The sequence below is a fragment of the Podarcis vaucheri genome (genome assembly GCF_965113315.1).
Source record: "Podarcis vaucheri genome assembly, chromosome: 17".
In the NCBI taxonomy this organism is placed as follows: Eukaryota; Metazoa; Chordata; class Lepidosauria; order Squamata; family Lacertidae; genus Podarcis; species Podarcis vaucheri.
In genome coordinates, this window is record NC_138755.1 from 38,905,164 (window position 1) to 38,929,108 (window position 23,945).

Here is a 23,945-nt window from a genome sequence, read left to right on the forward strand (position 1 = left end):
TTCCTGTTTGGTCCGATAGCCACCCTGGAAATGTTTTTATATTGAAAAGTGGGTTAGAATTTCATTAAACGGGAGATTGTTGCTTGAAGCTTGCTGCAGCTGTCACCCAGCGCACAGGCCATTTGCCTCCAAAGCCAGCTGTTGCTTTCTTCTGTTTCAGAACTCTCTGCCGAACTGACGGATGCGGAGACACCAAGCAAAACTACTCCCATTTTACGTGCTTCATCCCGCCGCGCTCGGCGATGAAGACACCCTGCATAGACTCTCCTGGTTAATTTGGGAGTAAAGCTCTCTGGGTTTTGGAAGTATTGCTTCTCCAGGTTTTTGTATATGCTAAAGCAACGCAGAATGCAAGCTTGGACTTTGTGTTCTTGCATCACAACATGGAGATTGCGCAGCCTCTCTGCCCCATGGGCTTTCAAAGGAGGTGAAGGTGCCGGTACACACAGGCAAAAAAGATATTTAAAAAGGCAGCGTAGGCCTTGAGAAAATATGTGCCATTCGCTCGTAAGAACTATCCTTGCATTTTTAATGGGTCCCGGATTTTCAGAATTGGCCTTTGAAAAGCCACTCATGTGCATCACTTTTTAAAAGGTAAAAAATGTAATCACAATAAATGCAATTAATACAAACATGCTCCTGTCCAAAGTTATGTGACCACAGTGCCTATTCCAGCATTGAATAAAGTGTGTTCACTTGTCAGCTGAACCATCCATTGCATACCCATTTGTGTGTGTGTTATATCAATCATCTCTGCCAAATTTAAACATTGAGTATCTTGGGGTCTCTACATTGTCTAGACCGGGGTTTGTCAGCCTGGTCCTTACCGCCCACTAGTGGGTGTTTGAGGATTCTAGGTGGGCGGTAGGGGGTTCTATTTCACAAGCTGAATCCTCCTTCCATCCAGCACTGGTGGGCGGTAAGGAAATTTTACCATCAAGAAAGATACATTAGTGGGCGGTAGGTATAAAAAGGTTGACTACCCTTGGTCAACCATGCAATTAACAAATCTAGACCTACATGCATAACATTAAATACAACTAACAAGGATCTAAAGCAAATATGGACCCTGTAAAAGTATTGCATGCAGATCATATGAGTTGACAGTTCCACCACATATAAAAAATACCTGTTTATAGTAATAATAATAAATTATTATTTATACCCCGTCCATCTGGCTGGGTTTCCCCAGCCACTCTGGGCGGCTTCCAACAGAATATTAAAATACAATAGTCTGTTAAACATTAAAAGCTTCCCTAAACAAGGCTGCCTTCAGATGTCTTCTAAAAGTCTGGTAGTTGTTTTTCTCTTTGACATCTGGTATAGAGCCTTATCTCTCCAGTATTTGAAACCTGGTGACAAAACGCTTTATTAAATCAACCTTAGTGTTAAATACCGTTACAGCATCAATTCATACTGGCTCTTGCTTACAGGCATAGAAAATTACTTAGCAGAGCAACCATGTATCTAAAGCGTATAACAAAATGGCTTAGAGAGGGGGAAACTTGCTAATTATAGGGGAGTTACAGAAAATATGTGAGATGGGGTTGCAAGCTATTGCCAGCAGATGGCAGCACAACCCCCAGTATCTCAGCGACAGCATTTCTCAGGAAGCTCCAAGTTAATCTTGAGTCTCATTTTCCAAGCTATGGTCAGAAGGCAGGGAAGGGTGTCAGAAATGTTTTTGGCCTTTGAAAAGCTCTAATGCCAAAGTGTTCCCTACAGCTGCCACCACTGCATTTAAGGATGATAGGCCTGGCCAAAGCCTAGGCTGGCTGACATGCTACAACGGTGGATATTCTCTCGCATAACCTCATAGAAAGAGCAGCTCCTGCTCAGCCTGATGGCTGCTGCCACAGACACCTGACCCATTAACACCATTTCTTTATCGCAGCTTTTGTCAGACTTGAACAGATCTCCAAAGTCATAGATGCATGTGTGCGTGGCTCCATCTGCAATGCACTTTTAAAGCAGTATCCTACCACTTTAAACAGCTGAGCCTTCCCACTGCCAGGATCCCACCAGATTTTTTTTCATTAGTCAGCACTTGAAGTTGAGGAGGTGGCATGAGCTTTTTACTGCATTTGTGCTTGTGGGGTTTTTTTAATTTTATTTTTTATTTAACAATTGTTGCCAAATATAAGCAAAATATTGCAAATGCATACATATATATTTCAAATAAGCACATACATATTAAAAAAGAACAAAAGAGGAAAAAGAAGATGAAAAAATAAAGAGAACAAAAGTTGGAAAAAAATTTGTAAAAAAAGTTTACAAATATCTCAATATGAAAATAGTAAGATTTCATTGATTGACTTCCATTGCTTACACTGCACTTCCTATATACATTTTAAGCAAGATTGTATCTGTTACGCCGTATTTTTCCCATACAATCTCACACTAATATTCTGATCAATATGTTTTCTAAATCTATTCTAAACACAACCAATACCTTACATTTAATCCTTGTCTACATAAATAATTTAAGCATTTCCATTGTTTCAGGATTATATTTTTGGGTTTTTGTCTTATCAAATCAGTCAACTTTGCTAATTCCAAGTATTTGCATAATTTATTCAACCATTCTTTGGTTGGAATGCAATTTCCTTTTTAATTATTGGCATTTGTGCATGTTCAGCTATTGCCTCTTGAATATTTTTTCATGTTAAGTGGCAGAAATTGTAAGAGCTTTTCCTAGCATGGCACACATGCTATAACATATTGCTGCAACTGACAAGGTGCTGCAAGATTGTGGGGTGCTATGAAAGAGAAAATGCTCAAAAAAAGTGTAGCATATTGCGCTCTTCCTATGGCAGAGACACAGCTCTCACTGCTGCACCTTATCAATCTCGCCTTTCAACTTTATCCACTTGCTGCCATGTTTCTTCCCCACCCACTCCGGCTTCAAGTCCTAAAATATACCACAGGGGTCAACTATGAGCCATAACTAAACGAGTGAGAGTTTAGTGGTTGGGAAACAGGCATAGCTCAATGACAGAGGACGTGTTTTGTAAGCAAAAGGTCCCAGGTCCAGCCCTCAGCCTCCCCAGGTGTTGCTGAGAAAGACTCTGCCTACAAGGCCGATGCCAGTCTGACTCGGTGTAAAGCAACTTCCTATGTTCCTAATAAATGGGTGTTTTCCCAGCTGGCACCTCCCACCACAAAGTACTAGGGTGTTCTGGTGATAGTACAAACTTCAGGCGAACGTTAGCATTTGATGTGCCTGTGTCATTTGTCCTCTGGCCCCTGCAAGCAGAGTCCTTGCTGGCAATTGTTTGCTCATCAAACAGAACATTCGGATTGTGCAAATGCTTTGAGACTCTTTAAACCACTTTCCTTCGTAGTAGCCCAGAGCATGTTGCCATCAAAGTCTCAATGCTACAATTCTACTACAGTGGTACCTCGGGTTACATATGCTTCAGGTTACAGACTCTGCTAACCCAGAAATAGCGCCTCGGGTTAAGAACTTTGCTTCAGGATGAGAACAGAAATCGTGCTCTGGCGGTGCGGCGGCAGCAGGAGGCCCCATTAGCTAAAGTGGTGCTTCAGGTTAAGAACAGTTTCAGGTTAAGTACGGACCTCCTGAATGAATTAAGTACTTAACCCGAGGTATCACTGTATGGCTTTCTTTACGCACGTATTCAAGCCATAGCTCTGAATTCAGGAAAGAGAGCAAGTAGATAATGTGTTTCTTTCTAGCTCAACTTATTACATTGGCCCCAGGACTTCCTATTCTTTTCTTTGTCACTCACAGATGGTATCGCCTCCAGCCAGGGGAGTAGGGAGAAGGCCTCACCATTCAGCCCACTTTTTCAAAAGCAGCTGCAGCTAGTAGTAGTTTACGTGGCCCACCAACTACATGTACTCTTCAGTCTTGCAAAAGAGGCAAGACTTGATTAAGGGTGAGGATTTGCTGAATTAAATATTTGAAATTGGAATGCAGAAAGGGGAGGTATGAGGAGGTCGGTGAAGTAAGTTTTAAGAGAATAAGGATTTGAAATTATATTTGTTTGTCTTTGTGTGTGTGTGTTTGTATTGTGTTTGATTTTATAATTTGTGAAAATTTAATAAATATCTTTAAAAAAAAAAAGAGGCAAGACTTTGCAGATGGATTCAACCATTTTAGAAGCCTCTCTGCGGAATCCCATCTTCCAGATATAAAAATGCAGGCTTTGAGGGGACCCCAAAGATTATACCCAGCGCACCATCCCTAATCCTATGACAGTCTTGTGCCTTCTCAGAGCCTCTGTGCACCTGCTCCTTTTGCTGCCTGCCGGAGATTAAAGGCCACAATCCACACTCCGCCTGGTGCCTCACCGTTTCTGCTGGCTTGCCACATAGTCGCCCATATCCAATAGAGGGATTTATCATCCTAGGGCAGACCGTGGCAACGGGGTCTTTCCTGCCTTCCTTGGCATCCTTTTAGTATCAAGTTATAAACCGTCCCCCTGGCCTTTCGTTAAAGGTCATAACCTCAGCCAGGGCTAAACTTAGTGACTTGGTCCTCCAGTAGTATTGGGAACAGCAGCTGGGTGATGAGAATCGGGTTACCTCCTGAGCCAAATGAACTTTCTCCAGCGTCTCTTGAAGACGGCACCTCCCACCATCTCTTCAGCCTTTTTTTGTCCTGTTTTGCAGAGCCACATAGGTCAAGGAACAAGTCAAGAGTTTGTCTGCAAAAGCTACAAAAGATCGATCTTTCGATCTGTGGTTCTGCTCAGAATCCCATTGAGAGTGCAACCTTGATTTTTTAAACTGGCATTTGGAGAAATGTGTGTGTGCATGCAAGGGTTTGTGCGCAGCTGGGGGGCTAGTTAAAAACTTGTGGGCACTAATCACAGAGGACCTCATCTCCCAGGTGTTTTTACATAACTGCAAGAGCTATACACCAATATGTTAAATCCTGGTGGTGTTGAGCCCGTTTTGGTTCTCCTATCACTAGCTTAGGACTTTGGATTTCCTGGAATTCAGTGCTAGGAGAACAATAATGATGATGCAATTGTTGTCAATTGGATTCATTCATCTATTAAAAGCAGAGTCTTTTTGTCCATCATAATTGCAAAATCTCACTATTGCTGAGACTCCTGATTCAGCTATCTGAGTGTTGTCTGCACTGGCTAGAAGTGTCTCTTCAGGGAGTGAGACAGAACATTCCCAACACCACCTGGAAATCCCAGGGACTGGACCTGAGGCCTTCTGCATGCAGAAGAGATGCTCTACCGCTGAATGTCTTTCCTATACACACAGTAAGAGTGACATCTCTGCCTCTCAGAGGCCACAAGTCTGGAACACACAGTTTCAGATTCTGCTAGTATTCCTTGGCCCCTATCAGCATCAAATGTCCTACTCAGTTAAGAGACCATTGGATATTGTCTGCAGACATTTTACTCTGGTGCTCATGGTGCAAGGATGGTAAGAAGTCCCATTGGAAGATATATTTTGCCTTATTGTCTTTTAATTAATGCTTTTGAATTATGGTGCTGGAGGAGACTCTTGAGAGTCCCATGGACTGCAAGAAGATCAAACCTATCCATTCTTAAGGAAATCAGCCCTGAGTGCTCACTGGAAGGACAGATCCTGAAGCTGAGACTCCAATAAGTTTGGCCACCTCATGCGAAGACAAGACTCCTTGGAAAAGACCCTGATGTTGGGAAAGATGGAGAGCACAAGGAGAAGGGGATGACAGAGGACGAGATGGTGGGACAGTGTTCTCGAAGCTACGAACATGAGTTTGACCAAACTGTGGGAGGCAGTGGAAGACAGGAGTGCCTGGCGTGCTCTGGTCCATGGGGTCACAAAGAGTCGGACACGCCTAAATGACTAAACAACAACAACTTTTTATTCAGCAGGGCAGCCATTTTAAAACTCAAAGTATTATCGGCCAAATCACATGTAGGCTTCTCAAGACTATGTCAAGTGACACATTTGAATTCATCATCTGAATTCATCACAGTGCCCTATGGCAAACTGCAACTCGGCTAAATGTCAACTCTCTCATGTTTTCCACACCATGTCTTTGATGCCAGATGTTTCTGCACTCCATGCCACTATGAAGAAGGAGGAAGTTACATCAGCAGGTGCCAGGTGGGCCCACTGGAAATTAGGCAGTGGTCTCTCCAATAAACCATAGCCTACCTCAGCAGTGGAAGGGACGTGGGTGGCGCTGTGAGTTAAACCACAGAGCCTAGGACTTGCCGATCAGAAGATCGGTGGTTCGAATCCCCGTGACGGGGTGAGCTCCCGTTGCTCGGTCCCTGTTCCTGCCAACCTAGCAGCTCGAAAGCACGTCAAAGTGCAAGTAGATAAATAGGTACCGCTCTTGCGGGAAGGTAAACGCCGTTTCCGTGCGCTGCTCTGGTTCGCCAGAAGCGGCTTAATAATGCTGGCTACATGACCCAGAAGTTGTATGTCAGCTCCCTCAGTCAATAAAGTGAGATGAGTGCCACAACTCCAGAGTCGGCCACGACTGGACCTAATGGTCATGGGTCCCTTTACCTTTACCTTTACCTTTACCTTTACTCTTCAATAAACCATAGCCTACCTCAGCGGTGGGGAACCCTTTTCAGCCCAACGGTTGCATTCCCTTCCGAGTAACTTTGAGGGAGGGGGCACAAGCTAGTGGGGGTGGGGCCAGAGGCAAAAGTGAGAGAAGAAATAAATGTACCTTTTACCTTTGTACCCTAGGCTAGTTTCTGCACACACACATACCCCTCTGTAGTGTTGTAAATAGCCTCCATCCAGACAAGCAAATGACAACAGAGGTCAAGGCCAAATTCTAGCTGGGTAGATGCACTTGGGGTGCAAAGCAAGGCTAGCGAGCTGTGCAGCCTGGGGAAGAGTTCTGAGGGCCAGAGACAGGATGGCCTGGAAGGTCACCTTGGGCCCTTAGTCTGTCCAACTCTGGCCTAGATGGTGCCTTTCCCCTGCAGCATCCCTTTGTCACACATCCTCTTTCCTCTAGATATGGTGCACTTTGCACTTTGAAGCTCTTTTGTTGCTTGCCTTCTTGCTGCTGTACTCAGCTAGTAATTTGCTTTTTGGTGAGAGTCTGTTTACGTTTTGCACATTTCACTACGGTGGTGGTAGCGGTGCTGTGCCACCACCGCTGCTGCTGCTGCTTCGGCCTAGATCCATTGCCTAGGTTTGAGACGTTTCCTTCCCAGCACGTTGCCCAGTCTTGCACTAAGTAGGCGGGCGCTGCCCGTTCCACCGCTGCAACCTCACCCTGCTCAGTCTCCTGGCACGCTTGCGCCCAAACACTACCTGCAGGCTCCCTCCCTGCTTCTCGGGCTTGCGCCTTCCGGGAGCTGCTCGGGGGAAAGTGCTTCTTCTCGGACCTTCCTTCCAAACCCGCTGCCCCTCTCGCGCCTGTTGCATCCAGCGACGACTGGCAGGCCGCCCTTGGCTCCTGTTTGCGCATGCAACCCCAAACTGCAAAGGGGAAGGCGGGATTTCCGCTGTCACGTCCCTCGGGTAGAGCCCTGGGGGAGACTTCCCCTCGCCTGGCCTTATTAGAGATGCGGGTCACGCTGCTGCCGCTGCTGCTGTTACGGGGAAGAAGCGGGTCGGCGGGGGTTGCTGGGTCAATGAGCAATCGCAGCGCGGCCGCAGCAGAGCCAACAAAGAGCCCCAATCGGGGGCGAGGGAAATGGGGAGAGCTGCCCTTGTAGGGAGAGGGAGCCTTTTGCAAAAGTTGGCCCATTGTCTTTGGAACTTTCTGCCCTGATTCACACAGGGAATGGGTAAAACGCGGATCTACACGGATCCTCCACTTTTTAAAAAATTACTCCCAACAAAGCCAGTGTCATCCCCAAACCGACCCAACTATTCCCCATGATATGAGGACTGCTTCTAAGAGTTTGCAGACTTGTTTAAATTGAATTTAAGGTCTGCAGAAATTAACGGGACTTCCTCCTCGGTAAACGCGGATAAGACTCGATTGCAACGGCTAGACGTTTCCCAGACATGCATATTTGGGAGCCCAGCTGATGCAATCCAGTCCTCTTCCTACCCAGGCTTGTTCATCGGTATGTCTCATCGATTTCAACATAATTCCAATTAACGACGCGTAACCTCTTAGATTATTTAACTGTATTATTTAAGGCTAGGGAGTCTAGCTTCGCGAGAGTTAAGAAAGGTGTGTCCTTCATCCTTTTGGCGCAGCCTAATTTGTTCTAATTTTCAGGGTTTTTACCATGTTCTGCGTTACTCAGTATAGCTACAGCGTTACGGTTTGCTGCATTTTGTAAAGGTTTGTGTTAAAACTTCCATTAAATCTTCAGTTACAAAAAGGACACACACTTTTTTCCTGGCCGCCAAGAAATCACAGTGCTGGCCTTCCTCGTATGCATCTGGGGCGTTGAATCCGAAGCAAGAAAACTCAGTCACTAGGCAGGATGGAACACCATGTTATAAGAGAATAGAACACTTTTCACACAAAAAACGGAGCGGGGGGTGGGGAGCGGGGCTTGGCCCTCTTGTAAAATGAAATCGGGAAAGCAATGTTCGTTGGTTTTAGCCCAGAAGCTGCCGCCGGAGTTTGGCGTGCCGGATACAAATGTAGCGCAAACGGCAAGCGATACATTGCATCGCAATGTCTTCCTCTTTTCTTTTCTTTTTGCAATAATGTTTATTAAGTTTCTTATAAATATAACGCATACTGTAAAAACAAATGAAACAGAGAATGAAACGAAAAAAACCAACATAAAACAAGTACAGCAAATAACAACAAATAAAAAATATATAACAACTAACACATAAACAATAGAAATTGATTGAATAGTTAAACTTCCAACGTCATAAACATGTTGCTTGACTTCCTCCGGTCCCTTCCATCTGAATTTCCCTTGTAACTAAATGTAGCCGTTTTCCAGTACCATGATTTCTTCCTCTTTTTACGCAGTTGCGCGCAGCTTGGTCCCTCCGAACTTAGCGGGACACAGATGAGCTTTAAGAGTTCTGAAAGATCCATGCTAACCCTATTCCAAGCACATTTCCCCTGAACTGGTGTCTGTACGTTGCTCTCTCTTATTGATTTTATTTCCCATCCTGGAGATATAAAATCAATAAAAGGTTACAATATGTGCAAGACTGGGAAATAACAAATCTAAGGGAAACATTTCCCAGAAAAAAACCCCGCGGGGGGGGGGGAGCTTGTTGCTTGGGAAACGAGCTGTTAATTATTCGGGGGGGGGGATGGGAGAGCCTGGAAGGAAACCTATTTCTCCCAACCCCCCTGCATGCCTGGGTTGGAAGGCTGGATTTCGCTTTGCGTCCTCTTACCGTATTAACTGTGATATATGCGTTCCTTAATAGCCGCCAAGGACGAGGTGGTGGGACAGTGTTCTCGAAGCTACCAGCATGAGTTTGACCAGACTGCAGAGGCAGTGGAAGACAGGAGTGCCTGGCGTGCTCTAGTCCAGGGGGTCACGAAGAGTCAGACACAACTAAGCGACTAAACAACAATTGACAGATAGCAACACCTAGTCCAGAAGGGTTTCCTTTCTGAGAGATAAATATCCACCCAGAACTGCTCTTTCATGTAGGTGTGTTTTTATATCATTTTATTTCACCTTGAGCGGGAGGCAGTGAAAAACAGGAGTGCCTGGCATGCTCTGGTCACAAAGAATCGGACACGACTAAACGACTAAACAGCAACAACAACAACAAATTAGCCACCGAGGTGGGGAGAGGAATGAAGGAATTGGGCAGTTCTTGTTTAGTCGTTTAGTTGTGTCCGACTCTTTGTGACCCCCTGGACCAGAGCACGCCAGGCACTCCTGTCTTCCATTGCCTCCTTCAGCTTGGTCAAACTCATGCTTGGTAGCTTCGAGAACACTGTCCAACCATCTCGTCCTCCGTCGTCCCCTTCTCCTTGTGCCCTCCATCTTTCCCAACATGAAGGTCTTTTCCAGGGAGTCTTCTCTTCTCATGAGGTGGCCAAAGTCTTGGAGCCTCAGCTTCAGGATCTGTCCTTCCAGTGAGCACTCAGGGCTGATTTCCTTCAGAATGGAGAGGTTTGATCTTCTTGCAGTCCATGGGACTCTCAAGAGTCTCCTCCAGCGCCATAATTCAAAAGCATCAATTCTTCGGCGATCAGCCTTCTTTATGGTCCAGTTCTCACTTCCATACATCACTACTGGGAAAACCATAGCTTTAACTATACGGACCTTTGTTGGCAAAGTGATGTCTCTGCTAGAGCAGCACAATGATGGGGTGTCTGTGAACCAGATCTGAGTCCTCTGCATCTTGCTTACAAAGGCCTAATGTCCATGTGTCATCCACCTGCATTCTCTGTTCCTGTCCTTCCAGGGCCGACCCACGCATGAGTTAAGGTGAGGCAACTGCCTAAGGCTGCAGGATTTACAGGAGCAGTGTATTGATCTTTCCTCCCCCTCTTGTTCCCGCTGTAGATCTTCACTCAACCCTTCTTCCCTGGTGGGGAGGTGGGGGTGCCCTTTTGTGGGTTGACTCAGAGGCCGGCCTTGTGTCCCTTCCCCCACTGTATCCTCTGCTTCTCATCCCCTCCTGAACTTCCTTGGGGCTCACCAAATGGAATTCTCCCCAGGGAACCAGATACCCTCCTTCCAGCATCTCTCTGTTAGGTAAAGGTAAAGGGACCCCTGACTATTAGGTCCAGTCGTGGCCGACTTGGGGTTGCGGTGCTCATCTCGCTTTATTGGCCGAGGGAGCCGGCGTACAGCTTCCGGGTCATGTGGCCAGCATGACTAAGCCGCTTCTGGCGAACCAGAGCAGCGCACGGAAACGCCGTTTACCTTCCCGCCGGAGTGGTACCTATTTATCTACTTGCACTTTGATGTGCTTTCAAACTGCTAGGTTGGCAGGAGCAGGGACCGAGCAATGGGAGCTCACCCCGTCACGGGGATTCGAACCTCCAACCTTCTGATCGGCAAGTCCTAGGCTCTGTGGTTTAACCCACAGCGCCACCCGTGTCCCAAAACCGCATCTCTCTGCTAAAACCCAACAAATCCGCAATGTTTGCAGCTCACATCTCTCCGCCCATCCCCATCAGCCCCAGTGATGGCTGATCATCTTGCTGGCATCCTGCTAAGGAGAAATGCTGCCTCGGGGTCCCTTTACTGCTGATCTGTGGCAGCAGCAGCAGCGTGGAGCTGGTCAGCTAGGACACATGCACAAAACATCTTAGGGATGCAAAATAAAATAGTTATTTTAAAAAAAAACCCAGAAAGGGTTCTTTGGCATGATGAGGGTTGTTGTTTTTTTAAAGAACCATTTTGGACGAAAGGACAAGCACTACCGTATCCTGCAGAAAGAAGCATCTGTGGACCTTATGGCCACTCTGTCTTCCAAAGACAGCTCTCCAAAACAGCCTTCTGTTTCCAGCAGTGGAGGGCCGGTGGCTTGGAAGCAGTGGCGTAGCGTGGGTTGTCAGCACCCGGGGCAAGGCAAGTAATTTGTGCCCCCTAACCCGTGGATTTGTGCCCCCTAACCCGTGGATTTGCGCCTCCTAACCGTAACCCCCAGATGTTGCGCCCGGTGCGGCCAGCCGCCCCTGCACCCCCCACGCTACGCCACTGCTTGGAAGGTAGACTGCCTCCAGCATGGAGGTTCCATGCCACCTTTATGGCTAATGTGGGCCCCCAAAAATCCCTGACCAATGGCTGGCATTTAGGTGGCGAGGCAGGTATCTCCAGGAATCCATGAAGGCCTATCCAGCTTCGGAGCTTTGAAAATGGCAGCAAGCTGTCATGGCAGGTTCAGGGCCTCAGTTCAGCACCAAAAAAAAGCCCCTTTTGTTGGAATGGTACTATTCCAGCACAGGTGCTGTTAACCGAGGTCAGAAGGAAGGGCGCATTCCAGACGTGAAGAGTGCAAATGGGAAGGGCATTTATTCCACCAGGAAGGCCTGACTTGCTGGCGCTTGTTCATCCCTTCCTGGACGGGGGAAAGCGCTTATAGTAGCGAATCCACTCCGTGGCCTTCGCTTGAGCTAGGTCGAATAATGGGGAAGTCACGAAAATTCGGCCCACTTTGCCGGCCTCTGAGGTGCCCTGGGGTTTTTTTGGCGGTATCCCTCCGCCCCCAGACAAAAGCTTGGCGGTGAGGCGATTTGGCGGGAAGGAGCCAGGGCGATTTCCATCTGAATGGGGGCAGGAAGCGAGGGCCGGCGGGGAGCCTCCCCTCGCGCCATCCGGGCCGCCCCTCGCCTCCCCTCGGGCTGTGATTCGGCGCCGGGCCTGGTCATTACCATACGGGGCGGTATAAAAGGCCGGGCGGCGGGGCCCTTCCTCCTCACCTCCTCACTGCACGGCGGAGCTGAGTTAGGCCAGGGACCCCTCGGGTAAGACGAGGCGGCGGAGGGGCGCGCCGAGCGAAGGCGGCAGGGGTCGCCATTTCGGGGAAGGCGCAGGAGGGGAGACGGCGCTGCTGCTTGGGAAAAGTTTATTTGGGGCCGGGAAGGGCGGCCGCGGGGCTGGCTGTGGGGCAAAGAGCCCCCCCCCCGCCAAAGAGCCCCCCGCGTCTCCTCAGCGAAGGGGCTTGGGCCAGGCTGCCGGCGCTGGTTTGTGGAGAAGTCCCATAGAACTCACTTGGGGGGGGCTTTACTTCTGAGTAGGCGCGCCGTGGGGTGGAGGGGGGGGCTCGCTCTGGGAAGCGGGGAGCTTTTCTCCTCTTCGCCCCCCACCTCGCCCAGCCTTCGGGGCTCCGCGCCCTCGGGCTGCGACGGGAACAAAGTCTCCCCGGCCGACTTCCGTGAGGGGGGAGCCTCGCTGGAAAGGCGGCCGCGGAAGCGCCTTCTGATCGTGGCCGTGGCGTAGCGTGGGGGGGGTGCAGGGGGGCCGGCCGCACCGGGCGCAACATCTGGGGGTTAGGGGGCTCAAATCCACAGGTTAGGGGGGCACAAATCCACGGGTTAGGGGGCGCAAATCCACGGGTTAGGGAGCGCAAATTAACTTGCCTTGCCCCGGGTGCTGACAACCCACGCTACGCCACTGTATCGCGGGGCGAAGTTGGGGTGGGAGAGGTTGGCGGAAGGAAATGTAGCCTGGCAGCGTTTATTTAGTACACTGATCCCCCCCAAAAAAGATTAGAAGCAACTTCCGTTGCCTCTTGGATCCTGAGCTTCGCTTCCCTCCGCTCCGCCGGGTGTGGGGCGGCGGTGCTCTCCTCCTAAGGGGACATTATCCTGATGGGGGGGAGGGCAGAGACAAGTACCCCTTTGAGCTTGGGGGTTCCTCTGGCATGAATCGGGGTGGGGTTACTGGAGTGGCGGGGCTGGGGAGCCCTCCTTGAGTTTTGGCGCAAGATAAGCAACCTTGTAATTTCTGGAAATATATATTTTTCTCCCAGGATCACAATTTCCAGAGACGAAAATGGTGAAAATCGGAGTTAACGGGTGAGTTTTCGCAGGGGGCGGACGTGCGGCGAGGCTGCCTTTGCATGGCAGGGAGGGAGGGGCGTGTAAAGTGGGGAGGAGGAGGAGGAGATCTGGTTGCTGGGAGAAGCAGGGGGGTGGCTGCCCCCTGGGAGAACTTGGAGAACTTTCCAGCCAATGGGAGAGCGCTGGCGCCTGGCTGCCTGTTGCTGTCTCTTGTGGCAGTTCTTGGGGCGACCCGGCTCGCATTCCTGTCCTTTGCAAGGACATCTGAAGGTCACTCTCTGCTCCTCTGCCTCCGCCCAGCAGCTGCTCCTCTCCAAAAAGGATCTTCTTGTGTCCTTGTCAGCCCAGCTGCTCCTTAAAACAGGTGGCACCCAAAAGGGTTTTCTCCCCATCTTTGAGCTCCGCGTGCAGCAGCGAAAGCACATGGGGCAAGCCAGTGGCCAGGATGTGCCTAGGCAGGAGAGGAGTGGTGGTGGTGTGACTCACTTCCTTGAGCATTGAACTGCTGAATCACTTGTGGCAGGAAGCAGCAGCAGCAGTGGGGCTCCCTGGTCCTCCTCTCCCCACTTTTCTTTTATTCCCATCTTTTGCAACTCTGGCTGCTTTTTCCCCGCCCTGCAAATCAAAGTGAAACTGTGCCTTTTGGTCTGAAGGGCCCACAAAGAATGTGACCTTCTGCACTACCACCCCGTGGAGGCAGAAAACTGTAACCAGATAACTTGCAGCTTGGTACCGGAGGGTGGGGGGAGCTGGCGCTAAAGTTAGTGCCTGACCTTTCTGCAGCGGCGGGATGGTTCTGTAAAGGAAGGGGAGAGGTGTCTGGATGCAACATGAGAGAGGGAGCCTGTCTAAGCAATACCTTTCCCATCTCAAGGCTGCTAATTAAATAGTAGCAGTGTCCTGTAAGAATTCCCATAGAGCTGAGTGGCAGACTGCATGCTTTGCATTCAGAGAGCTTCGGACTCAGATAAGGGAAAGCTGCTTATTGGTTTATTCCCACAAGTTGGTTGGGAATAAACCATGTGAGCCAAGTGGAATTCACCAGAGCAGCTTCACGGGGAGGGTAGGACTTGCATTTCTTCATGGCGGTTTAATATCTTATCTAACACCCTCGCAGTAGCCATGAGCAGCGAATCTCGGCAAATCAGGCAGTAACTTTTCAAGCACATGCACTTGCTGAGCAGTGATTTGAGGTTCGTGATGAAAGTGGAGAGATCAGAGCCTCTTCCGCCCACATTTTTCTTGCCCCTTAGATTAGCTGGCTGCCGGTTCCAAGCATTTTAGAGCTAATAAAATGGTGGCTTGGCCTCTCATGCAAAAGATGCCCTTTGTCTCAAACACAAAGCCTTCATCACGTGACCCCAAAAAGCTGCTGCAGTTGTAGGGCTCTGGAAGGTTTGCAGAGGTGAAGTTGCATGCCCTCAGTTGGTGTCCTTGCTGCAGTTGTTCTACTTACCTTGCATCTCTCTCACTGGTCCTTGACTTGCTGCCACAGGAGAAACTGAGAAAGGCCAGAACTCAGCAGAGCAGATGATGGCTCTGTGTTGGGAGATGCCCCGAACTTAAGGCAATATCATGCAGCTCTCTTGGGCATCAGACCCTGGCTTGCTGGTTCAGGGTGCCAGAATAGGATTTGAACAGGTCTAGGATGTGGGGCACAATCTACTCGGAAGGCTTTGGCAATAAGCCTAATTTGAAACGAACTGGGAATGTGCATTTTAGTGATGCTTGCACAGGGTATTTAGATAACAGGAGATGTTGGCTACATTTCTTGTGTGCCTAAGGCAGAAAATATTTATAGAATAAGCCTGATTTTATCTTAATATGGTTAGGTTCAGATCTAAGCCCTTGTCTAGTTAGCGCCCTCCAGCCGATTGCCAAGTTATCACAAGCTGCAATGTGGTGTGCCTGATCACTGCTGCTTCTCCCCATGCCCCAATTACTTGATTTTTAATACTTTCTCAAAGTACTATTCTCTGTTTTGGGGTTTTTGGTTTGTTTTTTGCTTTTAGAACAATTAGATAGAGAGAATTCTGTTTTTGCTTCCTTGTGACGGTTGCTCTTCTCTTTCTCTAGATTTGGCCGCATTGGCCGTCTGGTCACCAGAGCTGCAATTATGTCTGGAAAAGCTGAGGTTGTGGCCATCAACGACCCTTTCATTGATCTGAACTACATGGTGAGAATCCAGTATTTTTTCTAAAGTCAAAAAGCAGGCTATGGCCTTACCTTGTGAACATGTATTTGTGTTACTAAACAGTATTCTTAGTATTTTTCCAGAGATCTGGCAAATGGTAGCAGTTTCATTTGGGGAAGACAGTCTATAAGCTGAAAGCAGCATTGGGTGGTTAGGGAGCAAGTGCCTCTTGAGATTTTAGAATAAAGCCCACCCCCCAACTGAAGACTACAGAGTATGAGCCAAATTGGCACATAACCCATAATAATCACATTGTCCCTAGTGAGATGCTGAAAGTCCAAACGCAACTTTCAAAGGACCAGGTGCAGAGAGAGAGGTGTTCACGGTTCTGAAGAGAAAATATTGCATGAAGCGGCACATAAGAGTTTTGTGACCACAGCAGTACTTAGCATTCTCCCCACGACCATAACACACAAACAGCAACAGCAACAAACCCGCCTTTCTACTTTCAGTTCACACAGCCCTTTTCCCATGGAGTTGTGTATTTGAGAGCAGCTTGGGATGGGGGGAAATTGCTTTGGGGATAGAGAGGCAGTATGAGGGATTAATGTGGAACCAGAGTACAAAACTCACGTTTTGAATGTCTCACTCTTAGGTCTACATGTTCAAGTATGACTCCACTCATGGCCGTTTCCGTGGTGATGTGAAGGCCGAAAATGGGAAACTTGTGATCAATGGACATGCCATCACTGTCTTCCAGGAGTGAGTAATATCTCTCACTCTTCTCTTTCCTTGCTGGTTGGGCAGGATCTGGCTCTGTCAGAAACTTGCAGAGTCTAAAACTGTGATTCCTTTTCTCCTCATCAGGCGTGACCCTGCCAACATAAAGTGGGGCGATGCTGGTGCACAATACGTTGTTGAATCCACTGGTGTTTTCACCACCCTAGAAAAGGCCGGCGTAAGTATCTTCTGTGCAGATGAGACCATGCATCTCTCCCGGGCAGGAGGAGACGTGTCACAAATTGGTGCAGGAGTTTTCTGTTTTCCACTCCCGTTTCTCCCCCTAGCTGAGCAATGATAAAAGTCAGAAGGATAACATAGTTTGCCTCATCCACATGGCTGTAGCCTTCCTTAGCAACAAGATTCTTGTTCATAGTTCTTAAATAACACATGCTCTGTCAGTCTTGGAGCAGATTGCTACAGTTCTTGCTTCCTTTCCCCTTTCAGGCTCACTTGAAGGGCGGTGCCAAGCGTGTTGTAATCTCTGCCCCATCAGCGGATGCTCCCATGTTTGTGATGGGTGTCAATCATGAGAAGTATGACAACTCTCTGAAAATCGTCAGGTGAATATGCAAGCGAAACTCTGGTACTGTAATAGTAACCGGAGCAGTGTTGCTCGCTGGCCTATTAACATTGGAGCACAATATGGATTGGGTTAAGATTTGTGGTGCTCAATATAAATACCCTCATTTCCTTCCAGCAATGCTTCTTGCACCACCAACTGCCTGGCACCCCTGGCCAAGGTCATCAATGACAACTACGGCATTGTGGAAGGCCTTATGGTAAGTGAATGGCATGCTCCTAATGCACTCCTCATTACCAAGGTCCTTTACTGTGGAGGGGAAGGCCTAGCCCCCCCCCAACAGATACCCCAAGTCCCTTCACATATTGTTGGGCTCCAGCCCCCTTCAGCCAGCATGGTCAGTGGTCAGGGATGATGGAAGCTGCTGTCCAGCAACAAATTTATCCATCCTTAGTGTAGCCAAATTTGCAGCTTTTCAGAATGTGTCTATCCTTACCCTTGTGGGTGCACAAGGGGAAAAGTGCATAGAGTATTCTGTCCAATTACTTGCAAAGATTTTGACTCTTTCCATTATTGCGTCATACTTTTAAACCCTTTCTGCTTCACTGCAACCATTTCTCCTCATGCTGAAATGCTGTTCAAAGCTTAACCTCAATGATCAAAGGCAGTCTAGGATAAAAGTTGGCTGAGAGGAACTATACAGTTCAGAGCCCTTCCTCTCAGTAGTGTACATGGAGGGGACACACATCTTGTGTTTGGGGGTGAAAAATTGATCTCTCTTGCCCCTTCTCTACCCCAGACCACAGTCCATGCCATTACAGCCACACAGAAGACTGTGGATGGTCCCTCTGGGAAACTGTGGCGAGATGGCAGAGGAGCTGCTCAGAACATCATCCCAGCTTCCACAGGTGCAGCGAAGGCTGTTGGCAAGGTCATCCCTGAGCTGAATGGGTAAGTCCTCTTGTCTCTCTGGGTGGTGTCTGAGGGAAGGGTATGAAAGTGAGGAATGCTTTGCACCCTAACCAGAGTAATCTTCTACACCCTCAGAAAACTCACAGGGATGGCTTTCCGCGTCCCAACTCCCAATGTTTCTGTCGTGGACTTAACATGCCGCTTGGAGAAACCAGTGAGTATTTTGGAACTTGCAGCGCCTTTCCCTCTGGCCTCATGTAGAAATTCACCTTTGTAGCTCTTGGTAATATTTTTGTAACGCTTGCCTGTACGGAAACCACAAAAGGGGCTTGCACCACCTTACAGTGCACCATGAGCTGTGCATTTATGTCTAAACAAGCACAGCTAGGGCTGGACTTCTTGTTTGAAGCCCAGTCCCCTCTCTATGACCCCCCCCAAAAGTGGCAGGTGATGGTGGCAGAAGCCAAGATCAATACCTGAATCTTGCCCATTGTGGTTGGCACTGGTCACTCTAGTCCTTCCTTCCTCATGCTTAAAAATATATACTTTGGGACAATCCTAATTATTATTTTTTGCTTTAAAAATATATTATTATTTTCTACAAGTAAATGTGTTTAGCACCAGGGCAGTAGACGTAAACTCCCATTTTATTCCTACAGCCATGATAGTGAGTTTTTTTGTTTGTGCACACACACACACACACACACACACACAGAGAGAGAGAGAGAGGTTTGGTTTGTTCTACTATATAAGGAATGTAGAAATAGTTGCAAATCACAGACTGGTGGGGGGAGGAGGGGAAGAGAAATGTTAATTGTGTCCACGTGGCCATCTAGAGCCCAGTCTCCTCATCAAGACCATTTGAATCCAGGGTCTAAATTTATATAACTGCCTCTCCTTTCCCCAGCCTTCTCTGGCCTGTGTCTTAAGTAATTTCCATAAGCTCCTGCACAGCTCTGGCAGGTGGGACCATTTTTAACCTTTCCCATCCTTTTTCACACAGGCCAAGTATGATGACATTAAGAAGGTTGTGAAGGCAGCCTCCGAAGGCCCTATGAAGGGTATCCTGGGATACACAGAGGACCAGGTAAGCCACTGTGGCTGCTTCAGCAGACTGTCAAATCTGGATTTTCTCTTCATGTATACACACAATTTGTATGGAGAAAGCACATTGGTACATTTTGTAGCAATTTCTGATAGTGGCAGTAAAGATAATTTATGGACATTGAATGTATCTATATGACACATTTTCTTTCCTCCATCTTCTTCCTTGCCCTATGTGACTGGCGGCATGTGGTTTCATCCTGCATTTCTTCCATATTGGAACCCAAGGTGTACATGTTTCACCCAAGCAGTGACCTGGGTGCTTAACTTCAACAAGGTGATGGCCCCATGCACCTTTAGACCAGACCAGTTTTGCTTCAAGTTTATACACACCATGTTGCCCTCTGTTGGATAAAATGTGAGATCATCTTTTGAGACTTGTGTTGCCTTGTATTGTGAGCGTCCCTTCTTCTCTCAAAGGTTGTCTCCTGTGACTTCAATGGTGATACCCACTCCTCCATCTTTGATGCTGCTGCTGGCATTGCTCTCAACGACCACTTCGTGAAGCTGGTCTCCTGGTAAGAGATCAAGCTTAGATAAAATCTAGACTTGAGTAGGAGCAAGGAACTTCTTCCTGTTTGAATTGCTATGGTAATCCAGTGGCCTGCTAAAATTTGGGAAGGGGGACAAAGTGTGTGCACACGTGTGTAGCAGCATAGACTTCCTGCTCTCTTCCTACCACTTGTCAAATAGAGGAAGGCTATTTTATGATGAGAGGATACTGTAGGTAACCCTACTGTTCCCCTGCCTTCTTTTCCAGGTACGACAATGAATATGGATACAGCAACCGCGTGGTAGACCTGTTGGTTCACATGGCATCAAAGGAGTAAAGGCAGAGTTCCATTTCTTATTTTCTTACAACTCGGCTCTGTATCTTGCAGTAAGAGGCCTTCTCTTGTTCCACCTGCCTCTGAGGAAGTGGAGAGGCTGGAAGAAACTTGACTGTTTCCGTAACATCTCCCCTCTCAATAAAGTCATCACTGTCTCAAATCCTTGTTCTCTTCCTTCTTGCTGCTGTTGTGGGGGAAGTGAGGGTGTGAGCACAAAGGCTGTGCTTTCCTCCCAAAAGAACTGGGCTGCCTTGAAAGTTGATAAGCCTGCAGGACAGAGTTTCTGCATGAAAATGCCCCACTTGATGGCTGCATTGCTGAACAGCAGTTGTACTGCTGTATGGACCAGCAGGCATGGTGGTGGAGGCTGCCTGGATTGGAGTTTCGAGGGTTCAGAATGCCTGCAGCTGAGGGGTTAAGCTGAATGTGCCGCTGCTTAAAGAATGAGCAACAGAAGATAACCAAGAACAGTTGCAGCTTCATTGGAGGGGGGGGGACGGACACCTTGACTTGCTGGTAATATAAAACACAAAACAATGTGATGGTGCTTAGCCAAGGGACCCATCAGGTTTGTCTTAATTTTTACTGTAAAGCTGACACAATTGCACTCCACCTGGCTCCATCTGCTGCTGAATGCTGGAAACCAAAACCAGGGCATCATCACCCAGATCTTCACTAGATCACCACCTAGCTAGCTAAATTGTTCCATTGTGTCGGAATGGCTGTTGCTAGCAAGAAGTTTTGACATCTCTACTCCTCGAAACTGAAGCCCATGTAAGATCCAGTGTCCAGAAGTGGACACGGCATGCCAACAGCTTAATTAGTACAGAGTAGAGTGGAACTATTCCTTAAGGGTGCTGGAAAATAATAAGTTCTGTTAATGCAGCTTAAAAATTGTGTGAGTTTTCCAGCAGCATCACATTGCTAACTCAAGTTCAGATTGTGATTGTCCACAGTCCTGAGACTGTTTTGCCTACACGGAGAACTTCACATTTGTCTCTGTTGTCTTTGAATGGAAAACTGCTGACACTACACTACTGAGGCAATTTTAAATAAGTATTCTTGAGGTGTTCGCTACCTCTGCCAAGTTTCTTACCATGATTTACCTCTACCCCGTTTCTCCAAGTTGTTGATAAAATGTGGAAGGAATATAGGCTCTGCATCACTTCACTCAATTTCCTCAGTTTCCAGTCTTTTAAAACTTTTATGCTGGTTAAGGCAAGGAGCCCCAAATCTTTCATGGGGGTGAACGCAGCCAGGAAGGAAACAAAACACAGCGTGAGAATGTTCAATAGATGACAGCTATATTAGTAATTTGCTTCCTCTAGTATGGAACTGAAAATGTGGAATCTATTTAGTAAAGCATGTACTTCGTTCTCTTTCATTATACGATGTATAAGAATCATTAACCAGCTGTACAATGGCAGTGAAGTAGATGAATAGTTTGGAGTTCCACAATGGGAGAGTAGCCATGACTCGTACTGCAGTACCAGCTGCTAGCAGAAACACATACAGGCTATTTAGCCTAAGGAGAGCACGACCACCCTTAGTTTTCTCTGATAGGCAGCTGTGGAATTCACAGAATTGTGGAGTTGGAAGGGACCCCAAGGGTCATCTAGTCCAACCCCCTTGCAATGCAGGAATCTCAACTAAAGCATCCATGACAGATAGCCATCCAACCTCTGCTTTAAAACCGCCAAGGAAACAGTGCACCATCTTTCAGTGGCACCTGTCAAACAGCGCTTACAATTTGCTGAGATCTTCCCTGCTCGCTCTGCTTTGTGTGTGGACAGGCTGTGTTTTACTCCCTTTAGACTCAAACTCTTGGCTTGAGCCTAAGTCCTCTGCCTTCAGCTGAGTCGGACTTTCAGGATGTGTGGGGAACAGCCGGTTCATTTATTCTGCTTTGGTTTCTGCCTCCTTATGGCACACACACAAGGCTGAAGGATGCATCTCTGTCCCTCATGAACAGGTGTCACATTTAGCATCACACAATTACCAGCCGCAGAAGCCGCAACAGCTCGGACTCTGTGCAACTGGATTTTGCAAGGCCGCTTCCTGGAGCGTCCCCATCTCAAGTTAATGGGATGTGACAGCCGTTTGGATTTTTAGCCTTGGACACTGTGAAGTATTTGGGGTGGGCAGGAGCTATTTTAGAGGTGCCAAATTCCTTGCTGAAGGAAACTTTTTTGAATGGGGAAGAGGGGGCGATGCGTGGTTATTTCTTTTGCTGAACTGTGTACAAGAACTATATGAGACAGTCAAATGCACTTAAGGATAAAGACTGCCACAGGACCCTCATACCTATGGGACCGCCTCTCCTGGCATGTCTCACGGAGGAACTTACGCAGTGGCGTAGCATGGGTTGTCAGCACCCGGGGCAAGGCAAGTAATTTGCGCCCCCTAACCCATGGATTTGCGCCCCCTAACCCTAACCCCCAGATGTTGCGCCCGGTGCGGCCGGGCCCCCCTGCACCCCCCACGCTACGCCACTGAACTTACGATCTTCAAACAAAAACATCTTGGAGGTCCCAGGCCACAGAGAGGTTAGGCTGGCCTCAACCAGAGCCAGGGCTTTTTCGGCTGTGGCTCCGTTCTGGTGTAACGCTCTGTCACAAGAGACTAGGACCCTGCGGGACTTGACATCTTTCCGCAGGGCCTGCAAGACAGAGCTGTTCCGCCAAGCCTTTGGCCAGGGCATAGCCTGACCACCTCCTTTGGCAATCCTCACAGAATTCTAGCCCAATGGTTGCCATCAATTTGATTTGAATTAATTTTATAATGAAATGATTTTAGAATGTATTATTTTATTGTTGTTAGCCGCCCTGAGCCCGGCCTCGGCTGGGGAGGGATATAAATAAAAATTATTATTATTATTATTATTTTCCTAGTTCGTCCCTTGCAGGCGATGAGTAATTAAGACAGATGATGTAGGACTGAAGAACCTATCCTGCAGAGGGCACTGCTGCCATGCTTTATGGTTATTCATGGCACTTTCCTTTCTCCTTGTCTCTGTTGGCAGAATGAGTCCACAGGCCTACAGCAACACAAACTAATTTTTAAGCTGAGAAATTCTGAGATTGGTTGGGCAGTTTAAGTAACATTAGCAGGCTTTCCGCCCCAGGCAAAATCAAGGTTTAAAGTCCTATTTTGCTTTCGTTTTCATTCATGCAGCATGGAGTCCTCTCCAAGCAGAGACAAAAACTGCCCTCATCCAGCCCCCAAATCTGCCAACGTTGACAGATCAAAGTATTGTCCTTGCTAGAAAAGCCTGGGCCTCACTGAAGCTCTCCATTTCTATTTGAGAGCTGGCGGTGTGTATGGTTAGAATGCTGGACTAGGACCTGGGAGACCAGAGTTCAAATCACCCTTCAGGCCAGGAAGCTTCCTGGGTGACCTTGGGCCAGTTTGGGCCTAATCTACCTCTCAGGTTATTGTGAGGATAAAATGGGGAGGAGGAGAACCATGTATTCCCCTTGGGCAACTTGCAGAAAAGGTGGGATGAACGTAATAAATAATAAAATAATAACCATATTTCTAACCCAAAGGATCTTGGTGCCAGAGGGCAGAAATTCTAGGCTTCGTCTGCCAGCGCTTGGCGCATAACCTATGTTTCGGCAGAACAAGTTGGAGATCTAATTCATTGTTTCCCACACCTCTGACTGTAGAGGTGCACCCTCCCACATCGCCTTTATAAAATAGGGGGACGTGGGTGGCACTGTGGTCTAAACCACTGAGCCTCTTGGGCTTGCCAATCAGAAGGTTGGCAGTTCAAATCCCCGTGACACGGTGAGCTCCCGTTGCTCTGTCCCAGCTCCTGCCAACCTAGTAGTTCAAATAGCATGCCAGTGCAAGTAGATAAATAGGTACCGCTCTGGCGGGAAGGCAAACAGCGTTTCCGTGCGCTCTGGTTTCCGTCACGGTGTTCTGTTGCGCCAGAAGCTGTTTAGTCATGCTGCCACATGACCCAGAAAGCTGTCTGCGGACAAACGGCAGCTCCCTCGGCCTAAAAGTGAGATGAGCGCTGCAACCCCATAGTGGCCTTTGACTGGACTTAACTGTCCAGGGGTCCTTTACCATAAATAGTATGAGGTCCAGGCACTTTACTTGTCTACCTTGAAATGTTTTGCATCTCTGGACTCTAGAACAGTAAGTATTCCCATGTGGGTAAGTGATATGCATGCAGCAAAACGAGAGACAACTTAGCTCCTGGAGAGACAACTTGCTGGCATTTCTCCGAACAGGCAATATCTTTTACCTGCCTGATTCCAGGAAGACAGAATGATCTTGCTTCACGGATTT

At 47.9% G+C, this 23,945-nt stretch overlaps 2 protein-coding genes across 3 annotated transcripts in view; both read left to right on the plus strand.

The window, feature by feature from the left end:
- NCAPD2 (non-SMC condensin I complex subunit D2) overlaps positions 1-632 on the plus strand; it is a 28,685-nt gene extending 28,053 nt beyond the window's left edge. For both annotated transcript variants that reach the window (XM_082204566.1, XM_082204567.1), the window contains one exon: positions 161-632. In XM_082204566.1, the coding sequence (XP_082060692.1) occupies positions 161-246 (86 nt within the window). In that variant the 3' untranslated portion in view covers positions 247-632. The remainder of the gene's footprint in view (positions 1-160) is intronic.
- Positions 633-12,214: 11,582 nt separating this feature from the next.
- On the plus strand, positions 12,215-19,803 carry GAPDH (glyceraldehyde-3-phosphate dehydrogenase). The gene is made up of 12 exons (XM_082205661.1): positions 12,215-12,322; positions 13,330-13,375; positions 15,437-15,536; positions 16,150-16,256; positions 16,362-16,452; positions 16,722-16,837; positions 16,975-17,056; positions 17,597-17,748; positions 17,845-17,923; positions 18,713-18,796; positions 19,234-19,331; positions 19,574-19,803. The coding sequence occupies exons 2-12, from the start codon at positions 13,353-13,355 to the stop codon at positions 19,641-19,643; spliced, it is 1,002 nt and encodes a 333-aa protein (XP_082061787.1). The 5' UTR covers positions 12,215-12,322; positions 13,330-13,352; the 3' UTR covers positions 19,644-19,803.
- The last annotated feature ends 4,142 nt before the right edge of the window (positions 19,804-23,945 follow it).

What these genes read in the sequence shown, in the direction of transcription:
- GAPDH (XM_082205661.1), top strand. Translation starts at nt 13,353, where the DNA reads ATGGTGAAAATCGGAGTTAACGG. An exon ending in AACTCTCTGAAAATCGTCAG is followed by an intron (nt 16,838 to 16,974) that starts GTGAATATGCAA and finishes ATTTCCTTCCAG; the next exon opens with CAATGCTTCTTGCACCACCA. An exon ending in GTCATCCCTGAGCTGAATGG is followed by an intron (nt 17,749 to 17,844) that starts GTAAGTCCTCTT and finishes CTACACCCTCAG; the next exon opens with AAAACTCACAGGGATGGCTT.